Raw genomic sequence first — 26,053 nt, 5'->3', positions numbered from 1 at the left:
TTATCTGCTTACCCCCAGGTCATCCAAGATGTAGGTGACTGTTTCTTCAGTAGAACACAAACAAAGATTTTTAACTCAAACCGTTGCAGTCTGACACGAATTGATCGGTCTGTGCAAGAAACTGAACAGTATTTATATTGTTTTTTTTACCTCTGATTCACCGCAATTCACACACACAAACCCAGAAACTCACCGAAACAAAAATGGAGTGCATTTTACACAAATAATCTAGCTGTTTTTCTTGACAGTAAACCCCTGGCTCATATTTTAATAGTGCTTGCAGACTAACCACAAACACAAGAACTGGCAAAAATATTTAAATGAAAAGCAATGCTATTAAAATATTAGCTACTAAATTATGTATCAGACCAAATCTTAATAATACAATCATATATTGCACAATCTATATTCAAGGAAATCAACTTAACTGGGTCCTGCATTAGCACTGAAAATATAAAAACACCCTGTAACAAATGTTACCTTGCACAACGAATTAATATACTGACATAGTTCTTTCAGTAGAAAGAAAAAAAATGTTAGGTGCTGGAAAAACTGGGAAATCTTTCAAATCATCTTGTAGACTCTAACTCATTAACTGTACTTACCAGAATCATTAAACATTCTACCCTGTGCAAGCAACACTTTGGGTACATGCATTAGCTTCACTCATGCTGCAAATATTAAAGTGTATTGGAACTATTGGGCTAACTGAAATAAAATGAAGTTCCAAATGTAGGTTTGGGAGGAGCCTAATCATTCAGTCCTGTTGATCATCATTACGAGCCTATATAAGCAGCAGTCACTGCAGCGTCCCAGCGACATTTCTTCCAGGGGTGGCAGCAAGCCAAGTTTGTTTACCATTAGCCATCAGCTGCATGATAGTGTCCCTAAATTGATATTATACATTAAATATCTATATAACAAAACATACACACAGGTGTTACAGTATTAGAATATGCAGAATATTTCAATGTAGTCATATCTCACTGTATAAAGGCAACAGTCTTATTCAATGTAAATTGCACTCAAAAGATCAAGCACAATTACAACAACTTACAGAATTACAGCTTCTGGTAAATCTTTTGGCCAAAGGGGTGGGTAGAACCCATACTGAACAGGCAAAGAGTATGCCAAATTTGAACTGTAACAAGTTGAAGTCTAAACTTGAGATGATCAAATAATCACTACGCAAATATTGGCACATGACAAAGCAAAAAGCACAGGTGACAAAACAGTAGCACTGAACCTCGTATCTCTTGATTGACAGCATTGTTTTGTGTATTGGTTTGTGGAAGGATTTTAGGGAGGAGTGGGAACATGGAAGTTGTTTTGCAGTCTCATCTCTTTGAGCACAGAGATGGCGATGCTGCCGCTCTTATCCGCCACCCTGCACGAGCGCACCTCGTGCCCGTCCTTCGTCTTCGTCACCCGACCTGCGCGCGCACAGCGAAGTTAAGTCAAATCTCAACCGTAACAAAAACACACAAACAGTTGCGAAAATCAAAGCTACAAGAACACAGCAACAGAGACGTCAAGCGCAACGTTTAGACATGAGAATCATGAATGTTAGCTGTGAGGAATTAGCTCCTCTCGTGCTATAAACGGCCGTGAGGGGCACAGCAGTGAATCCACTTACCGATCTCCAAAACTATAAAGACCATATTAAGGTTTTTCAATCCGGGCTTTACATCTTTAATCAAAGTCACAGCTTCGTTGAAGATATTCGACATTTCTGAGGGCTGAGCTGGAGGTTAGCACACCGGCTAGCGAAACCACAACTGTGTGAGAGGATTTCTTGATCTAAAGCTAAATCTGTGCTCCGAGTGGGTGGTTTTATTCGCCAAATAAACTTTACTTGGCAAATAAACTTTGTATACAAGACCCTTTTGGAAAGGCTGAGGTGTTTCTAGCGTAACATTTGAGGCGGTTTGTTTTCACACATCCCCACCGAGCTAAAAGAATTAAAGTAAAAAGGGGGAAATGTTTCCTCCTCCACGATTAAAAATAGTCGTATAAAACACGCCGTTTGTTTTCCAGACAGATATTTTAGACTTCATCCTTCCCTAAAATTGAAAAACTACGACTCCAAAACTTCGCTTCTAAGTCTGTCAGTGCTTAAAATGTCTAGCATCCAGATTGATTTATACCGAGTCACGGTCTTTTTGTTAGCCTACACTATCAATACACGACGTCAAATGAACACATAGCTATTAAAATGGACGTTTCTTTACATAAACGTGCCGGTTATGTTGCGTGTTGCGTTTAAAACCGTGTCAGTGAGTTCAAACTCAACAATAAGGCGTCTCTTCATTTCACCCTCCACACGAAAATCATTCATCTGGCGTCTAATCGGCATTCAAAGGCTAAAGCGATGACTTGGTCGATCTAAAAAAGGATGCCAGCCGAGATAACTAATAGCTACCGAACTATAATGTGCGTTATGAGCAGTTCGAAACTTCCTGATGGCCTTTCAAATTGATATCATTATAGCATGTTTTCTACATGTGCAGCACTGCAAGCTTCCTAAGAAAAGAGAATAAAAATGCTGCCGCAAAAGAAGGGAAATCTCTATTTCACAGTGCTAGCTTGCCTCTCACTCACTAACAAAGCGTCTGGTCTGCGCCAGTGTGTGTGTTCGGGTCTTTAAATTCTCCCGGATGTACCATCTCACTGTTCCGCGGGGGTGTTCAAAGATGTGTTATTGGCGTTAAATACACAAATGCGATTTTGATTTACGCACATTTGAGTGAACAGACATTACAAACGATTCACTCTGTATTATCCAGCATCATAAACATCGCAAAGGAACGAAAGCTTTAGAGACTCAAGTGTTGGTTTTTACCCTGTTCTTGTTACATTTCAGCTCAATCTGATTGGACACCGTGAAGAACGTGTCCACGTGGATAGGAAATAGCCACACTCCATTTCCGTGTACGATTGTCGACGTTGTGTAGTATGATTTGATTACACGTTCCAAAATATTTCTAAAGGTATTTGGGTTGCATCATAAACTCATGATGATGCAACCCAAATCAATACCCTGATCATCCAATATACTGTTGGCAGTTACAGTTTTTCTGTATTGTAAGGGTTGGGTCCTGTATACGACCCCTGTATATTAATGAAGTGCAGATAAACCTGCGTTGGCGTTAACATCAAGGAAATCCAACGTAGATAAGTGCATAACATGCATAATGTGCTTTCCGAATCAAAGTGTGAAAACATGACTAACTAGATTTAGATCGCTATGAATTTCCACACATATAACTGACATGTAAATTAGTTTTTAGGGTCACAGAAACAATAATTCACTCAGTCTCGCGCGAAAAGGAAGGTCGTCACGAACAGGATTCGAACCTGTGCGGGGAAACCCCATTGGATTTCGAATCCAACGCCTTAACCTCTCGGCCACCGTGACGCCGAGTGAGCCTCTGGCAAATGCATAATAAGCACGATATTCGACATAAATAGCTTATTTTTGATTCTCATAAGTGCATGACAAGCACGATATTCGACATAAATAGCTTATTTTTGATTCTCATAAGTGCATGACAAGCATGATATTCCACATAAATAGCTTACGTAAAATAAAATTCTATGTAGACACATTTTTCGTCTAGATTTAAAATCTTTCAGACAATTACTATCTAAAAAATGGTGTTCATATAAACTTTCCTGAGGCGATAATATTGAAGCAAAAGCAATTACGTAAATGTAATGAAAATCTGACTTGTTTTTAGTGAAGCATAAGAATACGATTAAAATAAAATTCTATGTAGACACATTTTTCGTCTAGATTTAAAAATGTTCAGACAATTACTATCTAAAAAATGGTGTTCATATAAACTTTCCTGAGGCGATAATATTGAAGCAAAAGCAATTACGTAAATGTAATGAAAATCTGACTTGTTTTTAGTGAAGCATAAGAATACGATTTTTTTTCCAAATCACAATCTGATGGTTCTGAGTAACAAAATAATATATTTGGTTACTAAACTATTTAGTTTTACGGGCTTACGTTTGATAATCATCAACAAGCAGATGAAATCGTAAAATGACGGCATTTGGCCACACGGTGGAGACAACACCATCCATTAAATTGTAAAGGTCCAGTTCCACGAGGTGGCCAAGGAGGAAAATAAATAAATAGATAGATAGATAGATAAAATCATTTAATAAATAAATAATACTAATAGCAGCAGTACATTTGGATGTGAATCCCTTGTTTGTTTGTTTTTAAATATTTTCCTTTGAATGAAAATGTCTTCTCTTTATGGCACATACAATCTCAGTCCTCTGTACCTCCTTACTTATTTCACACTGTCAGTGGAAGCTGTTGGTCCCTCAAAATAACCTCCTTCAACCTGGACAGATATACAGTATATGTAACCTGACCCCTCAGTGTACCTGAGAGCCAGAGATTTTAGACTGCTTGCCAAACCCACACGTGGTTGATGTAGAAAATGAAACCTTGAAGTTTTCTGTTAAGACCAACTATTTATCTTACCTCACATACTCCAAAGTGAAGAACAACAGAACTTGAGACACTTAAAATCCACCTTTCTTCGCACACTTTTAAATTGCATTAATAACGGCATAAATGTTGACAACATTTGTCTAGATAATTGTTCATTCTTGTAAACAAAATCCATCAAACCCAAACAAGGTCAAGGACTAGGTAATTTATATTTATATAGCACCTTAAAACAACATCATTGCTGACCAAGGGTGGTTGGGGGACGGGTCTCGAGCCCCTGCCCCCTTAATCGCCGGCGCTAAAGTGCCCTTTCTGTGTCTCAGTAGAGTGTGTATACTGAATAGTTTAGTGTGAGATAGATAGAAGTAGAACCCCCAATGGGGGGTAGTGTTTTAGTTTAGAAGTCTATCTGGCAGCAATTTTTATATTTACAGGTCTGAGTACAAAGTATTTCATCAATGAATCATCTAATTAATGTTAGTGTTTAGTAGAATATGAAGTTATTACATCAGCAATAAGGAATGTTTGACTACACAAATACTTCTGCTTCACTGTACATTTGTATTTATCAAGCTGTATGTGTGCCCTTGCCGTGCACTATAGCAGTAATTGGAGTTGTTAGCAGCGGCAAGGTTGCCATGGAGATGGCAGTCAATTGTGCAGGCTTTTCCCTAGAAAATTTGTAAAAATGCTGTCAAGCACTGCTATCAGTCCTCATAGACATCTACTTATTCAAGCCATGAGACGAAGTGCTGCTAAATATTTGAATAAACAATCTAAAAATGTCAAAAACTTTGTCAACATATAACATCTTGTCTTTTGTAGTTGTCTGTTTTATACCGTACAAAAGTACTTTGGTGGTACAATGTTACAGTAATGACGTTCCATGTTGTTACTATATATTTCATGGTTACCATATTAACATACAATTGTTTCTACATGGTACTCCAAACAATACCATGGTATTTGCATCAAAGTACTTTGAGTGAAAAATTAAGTTTTTGCTTCCAAAAACCATAATACTACCATAGTACGTTTTTGTAAGTGATTTAATACTTAATCTTATGTACATTGACAGAAAAGAGTCTGGACTCCAGCATAACAAAGGACAGATTGGCACACACATTGCCTCTCCTACACACAAAGAAAAAACGATAGAGAGGGAGAGTTCAGGCATTTCAGTTCAGTCAATTTCATGGTATTCACAGGCTCCCACAGGAAAATATAGCTATTTCGGTGTATCATTGTGGTGACAGTGGTCTGAACTGCTGTACCATTCTCTGGGCCTTTATACAGAATCTATTTGAAATGGAATCTAAATGGAATTTCCTCCTACAAGAACATGCTTAATTTCTGAACTTAACACAATAGGTTATAGATACATTATATTTGGGGTTAATTCAGGGCAATATGTTATTTTAGCAGACATGCTAACATTAAACAAGCTTGGGGACAAGATACCAGTGGCACAAGGCAGTAACTATGCTTCCCAAAGTCTCAGAAGTGGATTGAAGTCAGAGGGCTAGAAACACAACTATATCTAAGAAGTTAGCTCAACAGTAGCTGCAGCTGACGGCGGAGACACGGATGCTTCTTCTGCAGATCTCACATCCTTCTCCTCCTCCTCTTCCTCCTTCCCATTTTCATCATGATCATCAGTGTCATCATCTTCTTTATCCACTTCTTCTTCAGCCAGAGACGCAGATGGACCGTTCTCGAGATCTCCACCCTCATCTGAAACGAACACCTCTCCATCCCCACTGCCCGGGGTGGAGGGGTTGTGATGATCGTCTCCATTTGCTTTCTCACCTGAGGAGTGTAACTCAGCCGGGGGCAGCTCACCATCAGGTCCCCCAATGTTGGAAACTTCCACTGAGCTGAGGTTCCTGGGTGAGCTGCCAGGCTGCTGAGAGGAGTCAGCATCTCCATCTTGTACCTTCTTGATGTTGAAGGTCATTGGAGAGACGCGGAAGGACGAGCTCTTGGAAGAGGAGCTCTTCGGGTGGTTGGGGATGAAGCTTTTCTTGATTTTCTCGCGCTGTTCTGGAGGCACGATCTTGTTGATCTTCTTCTCGATGCTGCTTCTCGAGAAAGCCTTTTTTAGACTATCCACCTTCTTCAGACTGGAGCGCTTGAACTTGTCAGCACGAGAGCGCTCCAGACGTTTGCTTCCCAAACCTGGGAAACTCTCTTCATGCAAATCCAGGGAATCATCGCCACCCTCTGCTAGAAGGCTCGTTGCTCCTTTTTCCTCGTCCTCATCAGAGGAGAGGCTGATGGTCTGCAGGCCTTCATCTTGAGAACGGTTTAAATCAGAGAGCGGAGTTGGTGCAGATGGAGCAATCTCATCCTGAGAGGTGGAGGCCAGCCCATCTTTAGTAAGCAGAGTGGAGGGGATTTCATTGTCCTCCTGAAATTGGAGAGAAAGAAAACGTGTTTAGCAGCTGAAAGATTCCATGTGTATTTTTTTTTCATGTTGTTACATTTTGCAGATGATTTTACTGTTTATCAGTTCATGCATTTTGTATGAATCAAACCCACAACCTTGCCATTGCTAGCAGCATACTGTACTGTAAAGATTTGTTTCAGGTCCACACACTACTTTTGTACAAATAAACAAAACAAAGAGATGAGTCAGTTTGTGTGTTGTTTTTTAAGTTATATTGTGCAATCTGCTGAAAAACCTGTTTGTTGCAGAGCAAGCTATACTCAAGGCATGTGGAGGCATTGTCTTGGAGTTACTCCAAAGCAAAAAAAAAAAGTGTTGATGGCAAGAGTTTGAGGTTTACTCTTCCTGCCAAATTCCATTTCATTTTCCATGTATAAAAATGCAAACCAAAATCTTGTTTCACTCAGCAATCTAAGTCAAGTTTTTGGGTATACTGCATAGCTCAATATACAGTATGTTGAATGCAATCATTTTTTTTTTGCCTACATACAGTATGTTTCTTATTGTGTGATTATGCATGTACATAGATAAAATATGAATTAAGGTTACCTTATGCAAAATTAAATATGTACTCAATCATTTAATCACTGCAATAAACAAACAAAAACTCCAAATATGCCACACCCTTTTAAATCTCACTTTCAAAACATTTTCAAAAAACTTCATTCTGTATGATTTATAAGCTGTTTTCTTATAAGTCCTCAATAGTATTATTATCCTTGTGGGGACATTTGCTCCTCATAATGTAGGGAATACTAGATAGACACACACACACACACACACACACACACACACACACACAATCTTCCACACCCATCCATTTGATTTAAAAATTACATGAATAACAGTGCAAACTGAAATCTTATTTCACTTAATGTAATTATTTTGTGAAGTCAAGACTTTTGGGTATACTGCATAGATTATGCATGTATACAAATAAATATAATCAAATGTTACCTTTTGCACAATTCAATTTTCTGAAATAAACAACAACAACAAAAAGATCACCAAATATGCCACCCCCTTTCAAATCTCTCTCTGACACAGAGAGTGCAGAATACTCTCTTATCTCAGCTGTCCCCTCACACACGCAGACCCCTTACACAAACCTTGGGCATGGCTGCTGAGGTTTACAGGGGTTATGCTTCACACTTAAGGAGTAAATTGAAGATCTGACCCTCAGGGAAGGGCGGATTAGGAGCACGAATGGAGCTTTTGCACGCTCACCTGCTCCCTCCTAAGGGCACTAAGCACACTCCCAGTAATTCAGAGCACGTGCCATATATCTGTCCAAGCTCTAAACATCTAAATGGCAGATTTGTTACTGTATGCCAGTATTTCAGAATGAAATGGCTCTTTTAGCTGTGTTCAGCATTAAGCTTCACTAATTCAAAAGAACTGTTCCTGTTCCTTTAACCTGTAATAAAGATACAACATTCTAGACATTGAGAGCTCTCAGTTGTCGGACATTCACTTTATTGTATTAGATGCACTATAAAATGGATCAACACAATAATATAAAGACAACCTTATCCTCATCTCCTTGCCCTTGGCCACGAAACTCTGTGCCATTAACAAGAAGTTGGTTTACAAATTCCAGTGAAGGAATGGAACTCCCCCTTTTTTTTTACATTCAAGAAATCTTTCTGATTAATATGAGAAGAACCTTTTCCAAAGGTGCATTTTTTACAATGTGTTAAACGTGTGTGTGTTTTTCCCAAATGGATGGTACTCATTTTTAACATTTTGCCTTTGAATAGCCAGTATCACCCTGAGGGCAAAGATCCAGTCAAAACCAGTGTTGACTCTGGGCTAACCAGTTTCTTCATGAGCAAACATACAGAGTAACACCCCTCAGGTTCAAGAGCTACATGGAAACCAGAGCTGGGAGTTGGCTGTGTTCGGTTAGCTCTATAAATGTATTAGCTTTTGATTTTGTGATAACGGCTACATTTCATAATTAAGAATAGAGTGAAACTCAGGTGACACCTTTATATGATGTTTTTAGCCAACCGTACAAGAACTGTAATATACAGAATCTACACAGAAGGGATTTAGCAAGATATTAGATGAAAAACGTTAACTCTGTAAAATGATCCCCTATTGAAATATGTTGATTCAACTCAAATCTAATTAGTTTGTGCCTTGAGGGACTTGTCAGATGAAAAGTGCACATATGAAATATATCTCCAAAAGTCTGGGAAATTTCACACAGTAGTAGGTTGACCCCAATCTGAAGGCTTTATTAAAAGAGTCTCAACAGTACAAATTTCATAAAAAGTAAAACTAATATAATGATGCATATTTTAAAAAATCCTTTGGGGATGATGCCATTCTAGTGAAATTTTTCTCATATTTTGAACACAAGCTGAAACCCAAAGCAGGGAGTCTCTGTTTTGTTCGTTTCACTCTTCATTTAGCATTTGCATTCTTAGTTGAAGCTACTTGAGTCTTTCTGATCCTGCTCTGTATCCACCTTTCTTGACATTTGTTTCTCAGCCTTGTCTCTTGTGACACAGTGATAAATCAAGACATTTGCCATTCAGATTTTGACCTTTATCTAAATACACAATGACTTGCGAGGCTCAGAGGAAGAGAAAGAGGAGGGAACTGAAGGATAGAGAGGGAGAACTTTTGAAAACATTGTGTCACATGCTGATACCCCTGCTTTAGTGTGTAATGGGAGCCTGGATAATTAATGCGCCCCGCTGGAGGCCTCTGGACTTTTTGGAGTGGAAACATCGAAAGAGATGAGAGAAATGGTATGTGTGTGTGTCTCAGTCAGGCTCGTAAGACCTGAACAGACAACACAAGGGCAGCGGAAAGCACAGGAAAGAAGCAGAGGAAGGACAAATATAAGAATAATAGAGGATGAGACTATTAGAAAACACACAAAGGAAGGATGTGTCACTGCTGTATGTTAGCAGTATTGCATTTGTTCTTGCTAAGGGAGAGTGTTTTTTGAGACAGTCCTGAACAGTTGTCAGGAGCTGCTCTCAAAAACTATCACTACAGAGTTTTTAAAATGGAGAACCCCGAGGGGTTAATATAAAAGTACAAACACTATAGCAGTGGTATTTAAGCATTATTTTTATTTCAGTTTTAGTTTGAACAGTTTTAGTTTAATTTTAACATTTCAACCTGTACTTATTTTAGTTAGCTGCCAAATAAATATCTCTTATTTTACTTTCACTGCTGGATGTTAGCAGTATTGCATTTGTTCTTGCTAAGGGAGAGTATTTTTTGAGACAGTCCTGAACAGTTGTCAGGAGCTGCTCTCAAAAACTATCACTACAGAGTTTTTAAAATGGAGAACCCCGAGGGGTTAATATAAAAGTACAAACACTATAGCAGTGGTATTTAAGCATTATTTTTATTTCAGTTTTAGTTTAATTTTAACATTTCAACCTGTACTTATTTTAGTTAGCTGCCAAATAAATATCTCTTATTTTACTTTAGTTTAAGTTTTCATCTAATATTTACATTTCAGCTTTATTTCAATTAGAAAAGATATTAGTAATAGTTTTAGTTTTTGTATTATTTAATGATAATAACACTGAATTATAGTCCATATAAAATACTGTGGAAAACCTGGCTGAAAAACATGAAATGTGCATCCAACACTTATTAAATACTAGAGAAGTGTAATGCAAATGTTTTTGAATAATAATAATAATAAAAAAACAAACAAACAAATCTATACCAATACTGTTTTGCCATGAAAAAGAAACTGACACAATAAAACAACAAAGGCACAGTATTATTTTTTCTTCTCATCCTAGGAAAGTTATTCTGCAACTGTCAATTCCCATGCAAATCTGACTCAGAAAAAGTCTATACCATCTGCATGTTTTGATTGTCAGTAAAACTAAAATAATTTCATGTTTAAAGCCCTTTTCTCTAAATTAACACCACTTAAATTAATTATGTAACATGTTTATAAGTATCTGATAATATAAAACACATGACATACAGCCCAAAAACATATGCTCACTCATCCGTTACCTGTTTATGTTGTGTGGAAGAAGTTCAGAGAATCTTTGGCTTTTCTCCAGATGGAGAGAATAAGTGGAAAACAACAGCAACTGGCTTGAACACACAGTTCAGTGAGATGCCGGGCAAAGCAATATGCTATCAAAGCCTCCGATCTGCAGCATTGTGAAAACTATACTTAAAGGCCATCTGTGGACTTTCAACTGTCTTTGACTGAATTCAGCATAGCAGAGGTTTACTGCCCTGCAGAATTGAAGTGTTTTTTTTTTTTGCATTTAATCTAATTCTGACTTATTATTGTCTGAGTTGATGAGAAGTGAGCTGTCTAAAAGAGGGGTCTGATTCCATCTCATTCTCTCTCTCTCTCTCTCTCTCAGGTTTATATTTAAAAAATGCTTCATTGTCTCTGTCTGTCTGGCCGCTTGAATTAATCACATGATTAGTCATGCTTCCTGAAGTATCATTTTTCTAATTAGACTGTATTTATTTGAGTGAGTCCAATAATACCTGCAGAATGAGTGTGTCTGGATCATTTTATCTTCACAGGGCTTGACTTTTCATATCTCACCCTTGACATATTTCTTATTTAAACTGTACATTTGGGTGGGGCATATCAAATGGCTTGTCTGTTTAAACAAATAGCCAACGTGCTTTAATTATAATAAGCAGTGAACCATTGCTACTTGTTAGTCAGTTGCAGGTGGTATTTATAAATCAGGGGTGGGGCATTCTCAATCCTCAAAACATTTGATTGGACAAACATCTGTGTGGTGCAGAATGAGTCATACCGCAACTTAACCTTGATCCTTCGCAAACGTTACTGAGCTGCGTGCCTGGAGGGATCGTGGCTAGGAGGCAGGAAAGCGCATTTAGCAGGATTATATGAACACTCTTCTCCTGAAATTCCACATTAGCTCTGTTTCATCAAAATGAAACATCAGGGTTTTTTTTAATCCTTGAAAATTGAGTAGAAAAAAGGAATAAAAGTAAGGTATAGTCAATCGGTCATCATCAGCTGGTGTTTGTAGGCCGTACATTATGTGTGCAGCGATACGATATGAGAGATATGAAACTACCACAAAGTTGAAGGTTGCTGGGGCAACAGTCAAATATACAGTTTGGATTTCAGTATACAAAAATATTTGACTGCAGAATGCTGCGATTTACCAATCAGAATCAAGTAATCCAGAGCATTGTAAAAAACAAACAGCCGTATGTGCATGTACAATGAGAAAGGGAGGAGTCGAGTTGTCAAACCAGAAATCCAGCACATTGAGCCGAAACATGCCTGAGCAGAGAATATCTCTCTCTCTCTTTCTATCCATCTCATTCTTCAGTTTGTTTTTCATTGTTCTCATCCAGTTCATTCTATCTCTTCTGTTCCTCTGCTGTTTCCTCCCCCGTCACAATCTCTTCCCTGGCCCTGAAGTTGTCATGCTTTGTTTTCATATAGTTTTCTTTCTTTATTTCTCTCTTTCTTTCTGTCTGTCTGTCTGTCTGTCTGTCTGTCTTTCTCCCCCCAACTCTGTCTTTCTCTCAGATTTCCTTTGAGGTGAATCTTTGTTGGTTGAGGGTGGAGCTCAGGGAACGGCACAGGAATTATAATGAAAGGACATCAACCTTTGTATTCCAACCTGAGCTTAAAAACATGCAAGAATTCATAAAATATTATAATTGCAACCTGAATCAGTATATTCTTAGATTAAAACAGCAAGAACAAATCTCTTGACATTCACAGAGCACAATAAGCAAACACATTTTTTCTCAGTGTCAGAGAATATAATCAATGATGAGATCAAATCAACACAATCAAATTCAGATGAATGCTCTTTGTTGTTGAACAAACCGAACTGTGTGCATGCACTTGCATGAAATGGATACAAATCTGGAAAAGGAAATCATGCTTTTGATTGATGAAAGAATATGTTTTGTTGTATAACCCAGTGTTATTGTGCAGAATGATCAGACTGACTGTCTAATCAGAATCTGCTCTGTTGTTATAAAAAGCTCTTTCTCGTAATAGGAGGGCCTGTAAACACTGGCTATTGGGTTGTTTCCCTTCTCCTAAAGACTGTCACTTTCCCACAATTCACATTTGTACGCCCATATTTGTTTTTACCTTTCATTGAAGATCCTGATCTTGAGGATTAAACATCTATGTTATGTGAAAATAACGAAATGCACAATTAAACACATGCCTGTTTGGCCAATCATACATGGCATTATTTGGATCTCAGCAAACTTACATCATCCTAATCAAGGCATTCCATGGCATCTCTGGGCCAAAATAAACCCTGACCATGTTCAACAGGATTTCAGAGGGTGAACTAATGAGGGGAGTCGGAGCGACTACAAAGGTGTAAAAAATGACAGTTGTCAGATGTTATTGTGAACGCCCACTGCAGAAACATCTCATCCAAAACGTTCCTTCCTTCAAAAGCATAAAAGCAATAAAATATGTTTTATGAATATCCATAAAAACCTCATGTTTGCCATCAGTCATGCAGCTTGCCAAACTTAGCAGGCCTTGGTGAAGACATCTAAGGTGCATGTTATCCCTATAAGTATAGAAAGCATTTTTCTGCAAGACGTCATGGAAAACATGCATTCATAACCAATCTAGATTATCAAAAACAGCATAAACCATGAACAGTTGTCTAGATTATTGCTGTGAACACATTTAATGATCCTTTCACAAGCACTGGCAACACAAACACAAAAAGGCCAAAGTTTTTAGCTTTTAGTTTTCAGCTGCAGTGAAGAGCCTCAGCACGTAGAACCTTTTAAAAATCAACACTGATGTAGTTTTGAGAACACAGAAAGGGCAGTGATGCATTAAACATAAACATAGAGGCCTAAATGGGCAGTAATTACTGCAGATCATTAGTGCTTGTTAAGGGAAACAAGGCACTTGACCAGACTGTCTCTCTCCAACACACATACATTTTCAGTGCCAAACTCAATGTGTATACTGTGTTTCTTTCTTTCTTTTTCTCTTTCTTTCTTTCTTTCTTTCTTTCGGAGGGCCTTGTGTGTGTGTGTTCAAACCACACCTTCCATCTCCAAAAGCCTTTGCACGGTGCACTGAAAGTTTATAATTACCACACAGGCGGTTGAGCATCGTCAGATGCCAAAAATGAAACAAAACAAGCAAATGCGCATCCACAGAGCAATAGTACTCTTCCAAAGCAAACTTCTGAGAGCGAATGGATTTGAGATAGCTCTCCCTTGTGTTTGCATTCCGTGTTTACTTTCAATAGAGTGTCGTTCCATAGAACAATACACCATTGTTTTAATGGCCTGTGGTATAAGGACATGTACATCACTTTTCATTAACAAAAAAAAACTAAAAAAATTTTTTTTTTTAAAAAGAGGACAAAAGTGTCGACTCAAAAGAGTCAGCGAGTTAAAGATCATTGTTATGTCATATTGTATTGACATGCAAAAAAATGTGAAACATCACCTGCAGCTATAATGCCAAACATATGTTAGTGTCCCAACACAAAGAGAGAAATTACATTCCTGTGCTGTTCTGTCATTCCTTGAGGCACTTTACCACATGGGAAAGTGTGTTTTGACTTTGAGATACAAAGTCACATTTAGGGGAAACAAAGTCCCATTACATTAAACAAAACGCAATTGCAATTATGAGATAAAAAGTCATAATTTTTACCCTCATCACATTTACCCTTTTTTAATATTTATTTTTACTCTGAGGCGGAAACCTGGTTCCATTCCTGACAATATCTATTAAACCACACAAACAACCCTCTCTGAGACGTACTAAGTGTGTGTGTGTGTGAATACACTTACTCTATTGCAAACATATGAATACGGTACTGTTTAATGGTTTCAGTGAGATTTTTAATGTTTTTTTTTCAAAGTAGTCGTATGCTCACAAAGCTGCATTTATTTGATCAAAAATGCATAGTTCAAAATGAAGTACAATTTCACTGTTTTCTATTTTAATATATTTTAAAACATATGAATACGGTACTGTTTAATGGTTTCAGTGAGATTTTTAATGTTTTTTTTTTCAAAGTAGTCGTATGCTCACAAAGCTGCATTTATTTGATCAAAAATGCATAGTTCAAAATTAAGTACAATTTCACTGTTTTCTATTTTAATATATTTTATATTATTATTATTATTATTATTATTATTATCATCATTATTATTATTATCAATTTTATTATTATCCTACTTTTAAAATCACTTGCTATGACAACTAATAAAAAGTTTAGTATCACGAAATTCTTGCAAAACTTTAAAAAACCTTATTGAAAGAGAAATTGGACGTTTCATATCATAATAAAATAAATTATTACTCGATTATGGTCTCCGGTCTGAAAAAACCTGCATGTGATTTGGCATTTCTTTATATTTACACAGTTTACTAATGCTGCTCAAATGTACCATTAATGTACTGACACAAAAATATATAGTGTATTTTATAAAAGTATAACTGATGTAAATGACAAAAACAAAGTTTGAGGCTGATGTCTCTATTCATTTTCACAGAAGCAAAGCAGCAGATGTTATAAATAAAAACAGTTAACAATGTTATTGAATAGAATGGGCTATATTAAAACTGTTATTGCACGACATAGGCCTATTCTTATAGGCTGCACAGACAAAACCGTCGGAGATGCGTTTATGCATTTTTTTTTTTCTATTTTACGCATTAGTAGTAAATCAAGACTTCGCAAGTTCTCTTGTAAAATAAAATAATAAAAAACAACATGGAATAAACTGTGTACAGAAAGCGAGTAAAGAACTCTCAACATTAGGCTACTAAAAAGGTCAGTTTAATCTCGCAAAAACTCCCATTAATAAAACTGACTACACTACACAATTAATTTCTTACACTGCATCTTTGTTGTTTATGATGAATTCGGTGCTTGCAAGTACACCACTCTTATTATTATTGCAGCTTAGATGTTCAAATAGCTGCAGTACTCCGACTTTGCCACAAGGAAAATTGTGTACGCCTGCTAAGACCCTGAAGCGTAGGCACATGTGTGTGACAAGCAAAGCTTTTCTTTTCATCTTAAAACTCCTTCCCAAATTAGATATTACAATCTCCTGCAGCAAACCTTCTGCAAGCCTGTACTCATGCCAGAGTGTTTTAACAGGCTGAATACAGGCTTATTATCACTTTAGAAAATCACCTGCTGCTAGTGATCTCAAAGGGAACAGTTAAGACTTGGGTTCAGCCCCATGGTCTTCCTCTCTGACAGCTGGATTAGTCAAGAGTCATTGCCCCGATAATCAACTCTCTCTACAGTGATGGAGTGCTCTTATTAAAAGACTTTAATGAACGCATTTTCTTGAAATTTTTTATTAAGTAAATCATTTTGAACTTGCATGCTTAAGATAAGTCTTAGAAACAGTTAACCTTAGCCTGTTTCAGAAAACTTTAATGAAGAAATAAGCGTTTTGACCAAAAAAGACAATACAATTATCTTCTTATGGGAAATGAATCTGTTTGAGACATTTAAGCTAGTTAATGCCTTCATGAATGACCAGGCGTTGACATGAGGGATCAGGATATGAGTCTCAAAGGAGCTAGATAAAAGTTTGTGTTTTGACACTCGCTTTCACATTTAGCTCATTCTGCTATTGAATAATATTTGCCTCAGGAAAACTGATTCCCAGAAATCATTCTGAAAAGCAACTCTACTCTAACACCCCTAAGAAATGCCTCTACCTGCTTCTACAAGTCAAAGATCACTGTCCCAGCATGTAAAGCTGCATGTGGCTCGCTCCGGGGGAATCAGATAAGAATAATATCCTAAAAGCACGAGCCCGACGCAGCTGCTTAAATCAACACGACGCACCCTTCACATTAACCAACCAGCATAAAGTATAATGATACTTCCTGAGTGTGTAAAATTGCATTACCTGAACATACAAAACACCTCACCAACGATTTGAGGAAACTAAAGCAAAGCACAGGTCACAAAGCTGGTTTAGCCAGAAGACTCGACTGTACAATCTCAGTTTGTTTTACACTTATTTGTAAGGAGAGGCTTTTAATCAAACAAGCCTATTGTAAACAAAGTGATCTTTGAGCTTAATGGTAAGGAATTACGAAAAATGTGAGAGTTTGCGGGGACCTCAAGATTAGCCATAGAATCTCTCGTTTACATACATACTGTAAGAATACACATTCATCTTCAAACATTTCATCCCAGCTGTAGTCACAGGAAGAATTCCCATGCACTTTAGTTTCATTGAAGATACTGCACACGTGTCCTGTCAAACATCACTTAAACCCATTAAATCTAACCTTTTTCTGCTGTTATTTTGTACATACCTTTGCAAAATATTTAAAACTCAGTGCATTTACTCCTCTAAATAAAAAAACAAAACAAAACTAAAATGCAAAATTCCTGTATCAAAGGAAGAGTTTTGTTTGCTATGTGACACACAAACAGATTTTTTTTTAAGCATTAAAGTTTCCTCAAGTGTAGAAAACCCTCGTTCAGACAGACACATATTTCTATTATGTATTTATGTATATGTGTGTGTAACTGTTTTTACACTTCAGTGTTGAGTCTTCAGTGCCACATGATCCTTTAAAAATAATTATAATATGCTGTTTTGGTGATCAATAAATATTTCTTATTATCAATGCTAAAAAACACAGATTGTGGAAACCCTGATACACTATCATTCAAATGTCTTTGAAAAATTAATCATTTTGAATGACCATGTTAAAGTCTTAGACTCTCCACATATTTACATTATTTTTGTCTTTTAAAGGTTCCTCAGGTGTGAAAAAACCACATTCAGACGCATATTTACATGTGTTCATCTTCAAGGCTTTAAAGATTCGTTAAGAGTAGAAAGATCTCATTCTTCTCACCTGAAAGATGAGCACTTTAAAGTGGTTCCTCTTCAGCAGATGGGCATGGTTGGCCTCCAGATGCTTCACCTGGCTGCTCTGTCTATCCAGGCGCTCCCTCACCTCCTTCACATTGAGGCCAGTCTTGCGCGAGCGCTCCAGCAGCTTGGCCACGCTGTTGGCTGTGGACATGTGGTTCTTGGTGAGGCGGGTCACATCACCCTGCACCATCCTCACCGCCCCCTCCAGCTCGGCCTGCTTCTTCTCCATCCTCTGCTGGTTCTCCTGCACTGTCTCGATCATCACCATCAGCTTGTCGAGCAAAGCCACCACCGTGATGGCGCTGACCTGGCCGGCAGGGGCTGTGGGGATGGTCAGGGACTTAGAGCCCAGACGGGAAAGGGTGTGGACGGGGGAAGAGGGCACCGAGCCGGGACTGAAGCTCGAAATGAGGAGATCCTGAGCATCTGGAACTGGTGGTGTGGGGGTGCTTTCCTCCCTGGGTAAGGTAGCTGTGCTTCGCTCTGCGTGAGAGGAGTCTTCACCCATCCTGGAGTCAACGCTGGTGGTTTTGAATGACAGGGTTAGATTGACTCTCACAGACACTCTCCTGCCTTCTGCGCCTCTCTAAAAACAACATTCCCAACACTCCACTTAAAAACTCCCCACACACCCAGGGGAGGGGCTTGGTTGCCGTGGTATTTAGCTCAGCCCTTTAGAGTAATGTGAGTAAAGAGTGTCAGTGTGAAAGTGTGCTACTGCAGGTGTGCATTTTCCCTCGATGCAATTTCAGTATTGTTTGATCAGCTTGAATTTGCTATCAGTAATGGTTTTGAAAATGTTTGTTTGTCATATGTATGAAATGTCAGATTCAGAAACACCAGCAACAGGAATGTTTGTGTCAGGGAAATGTTGGTGTGTCTGTGTAAATGCACCTGAACGTCTCTTCATGAATCTCTGCTGGCGTTTCTATTCTTAGCTGTCTGGCAGACTGGGGAAATGTCACACAGGGAAAAATGAAAATCAGTGTTTGAACAGTGAACTCAGCTCATCTGTGGCAGTGGCACCATGCCAGACTCAAACCACACACACACGCTCACTGCATGAATGCCATGTTTAAGGGATAACTTGTCCAAAAAATACAATTCTGTCATCATTTGCTCTCATCCCCTCATATTGTTCCAAACTATATGACAAAAAGAGATGTTTTGAAGGATGTTCATGCTGCTCTTTTCCATACACTGAAACTGGATGGAGACCAGAGGCCGTCAAGTTTTTAAAATATGGTAATCATTCACTTTTATCATATGGAAAAGATCAGCTTAGACCAGGGTTATTACAGTTAACTAAAATGAAAACCATAAACTTAAATAAAATAAAATAAAATAAACAAACTGAAATGAAAAAAAAAACTCATCACATTATTCACAGAGAGAACAAGCAACATATTTTACAATAACTTTGATGCTAATTGTACAGGGTGGAAGTACAGTAAACAAAGGACATCCAGCAGACAGCTCACAGTAATCATAATCATAAACTGAAGAGCATTAAAAATGAAATAAAGTGCGTAAATGATGTCTTATGATTTATTCGAGACATAAACCCATGTCAGACTTTGAATGTTAACAATGTATTGACTCTTGCTCAATAGTCTGAATGAACAAAGAGAAGGAACGACACTACCTCATTCATAGATCCGTGACCATGAAAGTAAACACATCACCTGGAAATCTGGTGTGGTGATTTCTCAAAGATAAACAAGCTGACCAGAGGTCATTTTCTGAATAATGACAATCATTAGCACAGAATAACATGCATAACTTAGATATCTGTTTGAAAGTGTTATCAAAGAACAAGGACAAGAATCTAACATAAAATAAACTTTATCTCCCATATCCGTTCATTTCCTGAGACTGAGGCGATTAGCTCCCTCTCCTAGGCTCAGGCTGCCTGCATGCACATACATAAGCACAGAAAACCACTGCTAATGTTTCCTATGTTGTAGTTTGGTGGGGTATGTGTCTTCTCCCGTCGTGTGCTCAGACTATACAAATCAAAAAGCATCACCCAAGTGACCCCACATCCACACATGGATATCTACAGATAGGTCAGGCCAAAACAAATCACATATCCTTAAAGGGATAGTTCACCCAAAAACATTTACTCGCCCTCACATCGTTCCAAACCTGTAAGACTTTCTTTATTTTGTGGAGCGCAAAAGATATTTTGAAGAATGTTGGAAACCAACCATTTTTTGGTGACCATTGACTTCCAATGTATGGACAAAAAACACTGAGACATTTCTCAACATATCTTCTTTTATGTTCCATAAAAGAAAGTCAGTCATACAGGTTTGGACTGACATGAAGGTGAATAAATGACAATAGAATTCACTTTTTTTTTTGGTGAATTATTCCATTAAAAAAGCTTTCTAATTTCTTAAGGCTTAAACCATTCCATAATCAGCCATTGCATAGTGCAGTGAGGCCTGACCTCTGCAGGTAGAAGGTACTCACTGCACTAAAAATAAATATAATAAATACAATAAAATAAATAAATAAATAAACAAACTTTCGGTTTAGCATTGGTATTTCAAAAACCCAGTCAGACTACAAACCACAAAACATGAAAGCAAAGAAAATAAGTGCATGATAGGGAGAAATTATTATATTTTTGGACCACATGTGACAATGTTTCAGTAAATGAATGCATGCTGCAGCTGGATACTGATACTGACGTGACTGTTATTGAGATCTCACTCAAATAGCGTTGCATGATTTGTGTTTCAGCTTCATGGGAAAAGTCCTGAGTGTCACTGCAAAGCACACTAAAGTTATGCCTGTGTTATATATAATTGCTACCTTTGTTAAAAACTTGGATGGCTTCGCTTGTAACCGGTTCTTCAGTTTGACTCTTAGGTGAATGCAAATTGTTCGGTGCCTGTGAGAGATTGCGCTTGTGGCATCACAGTAATGAAAACGAAAAAGACTTCAGTCTTCATTAGCTGAATGATAGCAGACAGATTTCTTTCTCTTGCCTCTAGGACCTTTTGACCAGTGATGACAAAAGCAGTAGATGGAAAAAAATTGAGAGATAATTTGACAATTTTCCCTCAAATCTTGATGGCCCTGAAGAACAGTATTTTTCAAAGCCCTCTTAACCACCCATATTAAATGCCATTCCCTTGCTTTATTAATGTATTTATTTTTGTGAAGAGCTTGAAGAATGAATTTTTTTTTTTAACATTTATTTTTATTTATATGTTTTAAAGCAGTGCTTCCCAGCCAGGTCAGGGTATAGCTACAAAAAAGAATTACTGTTAAATGGCTACTGTGTGCTGAATGACATCCAGTGTAATATAAGTAAAAAGGAATACATTTCTGGTTTGGTTCAAAAGCTTGTAATGGTTCTGGTTGAGACTGAGATACAATGTAACAATGGCAGATTCAACTAAAAGCAAATGTATTGATTGCAAACTTGTGTTAAGACTTATGAAGGTGTTGGAATGGATCAGATAAGCGCTGTCTTCACTGGCTTGGCAACTGATTCAGCATTGCTGAGAATGCAAAGTATGTCTACTATGTATGAGCTCTATTAGTCTACCAAGAAAGCAAAGTGAAAATCATATACCAAATTCATAGTCTTTACTGCATCACAGTGTCACCAGGGCTACAATTTCATCCTGCATTGAGCCTGAGAATAAAGGGTCTGCTTAGTGGAAGCAGAACACAAACATACAAATGTATACTCATTTTCATTAAGGCTCTCTCTTACCCCTGTGGCACACTGACTGTCAGACAGGAAGGTCTGGGGATGAAGTAGGAAGAACTTCTGCAGACAAGGAACGTCCGGAATTCCTTAGTCCTAAAGGGTCCCGTCCTCCACATGACCTTTAAAGGTCAGTATATTCTCTCTATCTCTCCTGTTTTTTTAAAATTAAAATAACTTAGTTACTGACAGTATCATGTGTAATTACTAGTTTTGTTTGAAGCTACACTATTAATGTGCATTTGTCTTTTTTCCTGTTTTTGCTGGGGTAAAAATGACCACAAAAGAAAACAAAAATAATAAAAATTATTTTGGATAAGTCTTATCTTAAGACTTATCTTAAGTCTATAATTTTGAAATGTACCCCTATAATTTTTTTTAATGAAATATCTTATGCTCACCAAGGCTACATTTATTTAATCAAAAATACAGTAAAAAGAGTTTTTGTATATATTTGAATATTATTACAATTTTAAATAACCATTCTCTGTTTTAAATTGTAATTTTATTCCTCTGTTGGCAACATTTAGTGTCACATGATCCTTCAGAAATCAGAAACATTTCTTATTATCATCAATGCTGAAAATAGTTGCACTGCTTAATATTTTTGTGGAAACTGTGACATATTTTTAGAGGATTCTTTAATGAACAAAGAATTCAAAAGAACAACATTATTTTAAATACAATCTTTGTAACATTAGAAATGTATTTACTGTCACAATTTAATGTGTCTTTTCTGAATATCCTTTTATTTATTTTGTAAATGTTGCTGATATCAAACTTTTAAACTATAATTTACATGATTGGGGTCTCTGGGACAGCAAACATTAAAAACAGCAAAATAAATCTTTATTTATAATAAATTGTTGAATCACCTCGCTAGAAACCCCTGAAACTGACCATATACCTTCAAGTTAGATCCTTTAAAAGTCATGGCATCCACAAAAGAATAAGGAAAAAGAAAAAACACACTGTGCTTTGTGATATAAATTATTTATTTACATTACAGAAAAAGGACCCCATCAAGACAAACAAATTAACTATTGGAAATATTACCCATACATAACCAAATAACAGGACTTGTCCCATCATGGTGTCCTAAAATTCTCTGTTTGTGTCCTGTGCCACAGGTGCAAGGCATTGTGTGTAGAACCCATCGTCCTCCATCCTAAAAGTCATGGCATCCACAAAAGAATAAGGAAAAAGAAAAAACACACTGTGCTTTGTGATATAAATTATTTATTTACATTACAGAAAAAGGACCCCATCAAGACAAACAAATTAACTATTGGAAATATTACCCATACATAACCAAATAACAGGACTTGTCCTATCATGGTGTCCTAAAATTCTCTGTTTGTGTCCTGTGCCACAGGTGCAAGGCATTGTGTGTAGAACCCATCGTCCTCCATCTCTCCATCCAGCAGGATGCAGTGTCTCTGTGGGGACGGAGAGCAAGTTTCTTATTTTCTGTCCTCTGTCCAAACTACGTTTCCCATGATTCTCTGCTCACGGGCTCAAATGAGGCGGGTGGAGGCGCGCAGGGTGTTTTCAGAGTTGTAGTGCATTGTGTTCTGCTTCTGTCGGTTGATTCTGTTGGTCCGTGGGCACTTCCTGCAGAGGAAGGAAGCAAAAGGACATCCTTATCATTCATATAACTTGCTTCCACCAGGCAGCTCTATGTTATTTCTAATCAAAACAATGCCTGGAAGGAAAAAAACTCATATTTCAGAGCTTAAAAAAAAGTAGCTATAAAAATAGCTACTTATTTAGAGTTTGGATTGGAAGTTTTTAAAAGAATGTTTCATGCTGATATGACTTGAAACAGTTTACAGAATCTTTGCTCTAAATATTGCTCTCTTTCTTTCACTGGAGAAAATAATAATAAATAATGGTAAATGTGCTCAATCATTGTTAATTTAGCTTCATTGTCAGTATTCATTTATAATAAATAAATGAATACTGACAATGAAGCTAAATTAACAATGATTGAACATATTGAACACATTTACTTTTCTGATGTGTAAAGTAAATATTACAGGAGATGAGTGAGTTATTTAGTGCTGCTAGTGCACACACACCCTTCAACAATGACCTTTCATGGAGTGTAAAGTGTGTTATTCTGCAGACTCCTGCTGGCAGGAACTCTCACTTTATGAAGAGCTGCGAGTGTGTGCGATCTATCTACCCAGGAGGTAGCTGTCCTCTGCTTTGTTTCGCAGTAGCACATCGTGTGTGATATAATGCTGTGGTGTGTGTTTATACTCACCGGGTGATACACAGCACCACTACACATATGATGGCCACCTGCAGAATCCCAATGACAGACGCGATGAGGACGTAGCGGAGCTTTCCAGAGCCAGGCACCACATACAGCACATTATACTCCTTAGTGTCACACTGTGGACCACTGAATCCTGAGTGACAGCTGAAGAAAAGAGGAAGAAACACAGCGTTATTAGATTAGATGTGTGTGCTTGAGTCCTGATGAGTGTTGATTTATTCAGGTTGTTTTTAAGAGTCTACTCTCTCTGTAATATATCTGTTCACACACATAATTCAGTGTTTCTCACTCTCAAAGTCTTTCCTTAGAAACACCTGCTGTTGTACTGCAGCACCTGCCAGAGAGACTCTCCTGTTCTGTCTTATTATTTCTCTCTAGTTCCTTTTCTTTTGTTTATCTGTGACTGTTAAATATGAGTTTCACAACTTGAACAGCCAATTATTTTTTATAAGCTGATGTGTGCAGTATTCCTGTTTAATACCTTCTTCTGTCCCAGTTTAATCTGTAGAAATGACTTGTAGATTGAATTCCTTAAAAAATGTAACAATCAAACAATGACATAGTTTTTTTTTTGGTGACAGCACCATCTGTTTGTACTACCAATGAAAGACCAAGGTTAATATAGTTAACTAAAGCTCAAACCATAAAACTTAAACATATTTTACTTCTGCTAGTTGCCAAGAAAACATACCCCATTTTCATTTAGTTTAACCAAATGTAACTAAATAAAGCACTAAAATAACTAAAACCATAATTAAAACTAATAAAAACTATAGACATAAAAAAAAAAATACAAAACAAAATTGCTAAAACTTAAAAATGAAAATGGAAAGCATACAAACAAATTCAAACAGCTAATAAAAACTATAATAATATGTCAATCATACTAAAATAACACTGAAAAAAGGGGAGTGTTTGGAAAACTTGTTTTTTTTTAATGAGGCAGATCTTTCTTGGTTTGAACACTAGGGGGAGACGAGGATCTGTGATACAGTGTTACATTCACTATCATAAAAGGTGTATGTCTAACACACACACTTATTCCCAGTGTATTTTTGTAGACAGGATACGCTGCCGTAATCAGAAACATCAAGAGTGTGTGTGTGTACCTGCAGGACGGTGTTGAGAGCATGTTGGGATATTCACAGTCTCCGTGAATACAATAGTTCTTATAGCGCTCAGGGCAGGGGATGTACAGCCCTCTTACCACCTCTGAAACCTCAGGCTTCTCCTCTGTAATTCAAACACAGTGGGTCAGAACAGCTCAAATTCACGGGCACTTCAAAATTAAAATCAACTTTTTATAATTAAACACCCACCCACCTGTGTAGTCTGTCCTGGCATATTGTCCATCTCCTGCTTTGGTGCCTGTAATCATGTCGCCTACAAGATAGGAATGAATGCAGAAAAAACTTAATAGAAAGACGTTATTTTGTGGCACACCATCTTTTTAAAACATCACATTAAATATAGATTTTAAGAATAATCAAAAAAATCTATCAAACTGTTTATGGCATGCAGCAAATTAACTAATGCTGTGCTATCATTCAAAAGTTTGGGTTCGGAAAGATTTTTACTTTTTTAATGTTTTTTTTTTAATGATAAGTCTCTTATGGTGATAAAGGCTGCATTTATTTGATCAAAAATACTGTAAAAATAATATTGTGAAATATTTTAAATACAAATATTAATAAAAAATGATACGATCCCTCAGAAATCATTCTAATATGCTGATTAAGAGCTGAAGAAACAGTTCTTATTATTATCAATGTTGAAAACAGTTATTGCTTTTTTTTATTATAAAAAGTATACAACACAACAAAGAAAAATATAAATAACACATACACAGCAAATTTTGTCCCACAAACAACATACTTGCCAGGAAAGGACAGTTTTAAGTATTTCGTTTATTCTGTTGCTGGAAGATTCAATCAATCAAACGAACACTTGTTTTTATGCCTACAAGAAAATTGCTTTTGTAAGAGCTAGTTCTGCAAAGGGTGAACATTATGGATTTAATGTACACCTCTCCATCATGTATGAGTGTGTTAAGCTCAGCATTTTCACAGGCATCCTGCGCGACTATGGCCCTGCAACATACACAGATTACAATGGTAAAAAATACTGGCCCCTTTACAAAAGGTCTGCATCAGCGGGAACTGCAACCTCGCATAAACATTAACTGACATTCATAATTGCCCATTTGGCTTGAGGCTGGATGAATTACCA

At 37.2% G+C, this 26,053-nt stretch overlaps 2 protein-coding genes and 1 non-coding gene across 3 annotated transcripts in view; all 3 read right to left on the bottom strand.

The window, feature by feature from the left end:
- Positions 1–3,336: 3,336 nt before the first annotated feature.
- Positions 3,337–3,418, bottom strand: trnas-cga (transfer RNA serine (anticodon CGA)). Its single transcript has one exon. It is a non-coding gene; the product is annotated as a tRNA-Ser (tRNA).
- Positions 3,419–5,233: 1,815 nt separating this feature from the next.
- Positions 5,234–18,950, bottom strand: LOC107601077 (serum deprivation-response protein-like). Its single transcript, XM_016293098.1, has 2 exons — positions 17,791–18,950; positions 5,234–6,887 (listed from the first exon to the last, which is right to left on the bottom strand). Exons 1-2 carry the CDS (start codon positions 18,316–18,318, stop codon positions 6,018–6,020), a joined length of 1,398 nt encoding a protein of 465 aa, XP_016148584.1. The 5' UTR covers positions 18,319–18,950; the 3' UTR covers positions 5,234–6,017.
- A 3,846-nt stretch (positions 18,951–22,796) lies between these two features.
- Positions 22,797–26,053, bottom strand: part of LOC107601062 (tomoregulin-2-like) — a 61,609-nt gene continuing 58,352 nt past the window's right edge. The window contains exons 8-11 of the mRNA XM_016293074.1: positions 25,148–25,270; positions 24,934–25,057; positions 23,810–23,968; positions 22,797–23,154 (exon numbers count right to left, since the gene is read on the bottom strand). Of these exons, the coding sequence (XP_016148560.1) occupies positions 23,058–23,154; positions 23,810–23,968; positions 24,934–25,057; positions 25,148–25,270 (503 nt within the window). The 3' untranslated portion in view covers positions 22,797–23,057. The remainder of the gene's footprint in view (positions 23,155–23,809; positions 23,969–24,933; positions 25,058–25,147; positions 25,271–26,053) is intronic.

This window comes from Sinocyclocheilus grahami, unplaced genomic scaffold (genome assembly GCF_001515645.1).
Source record: "Sinocyclocheilus grahami isolate Dianchi unplaced genomic scaffold, SAMN03320097.WGS_v1.1 scaffold298.1, whole genome shotgun sequence".
NCBI classification, from domain to species: domain Eukaryota; kingdom Metazoa; phylum Chordata; class Actinopteri; order Cypriniformes; family Cyprinidae; genus Sinocyclocheilus; species Sinocyclocheilus grahami.
Note: the sequence above shows the minus strand (reverse complement) of the source record. Positions and strands in the feature narration are given on the sequence as shown.

Coding starts and splice junctions, on each gene's coding strand:
- LOC107601077 (XM_016293098.1), bottom strand. CDS start 18,318: ATGGGTGAAGACTCCTCTCACGCAGAGCGAAGCACAGCTACCTTACCC. Junction 6,888..17,790: donor TTAAAGTGCTCATCTTTCAG/GTGAGAAGAATG, acceptor CTCCAATTTCAG/GAGGACAATGAAATCCCCTC.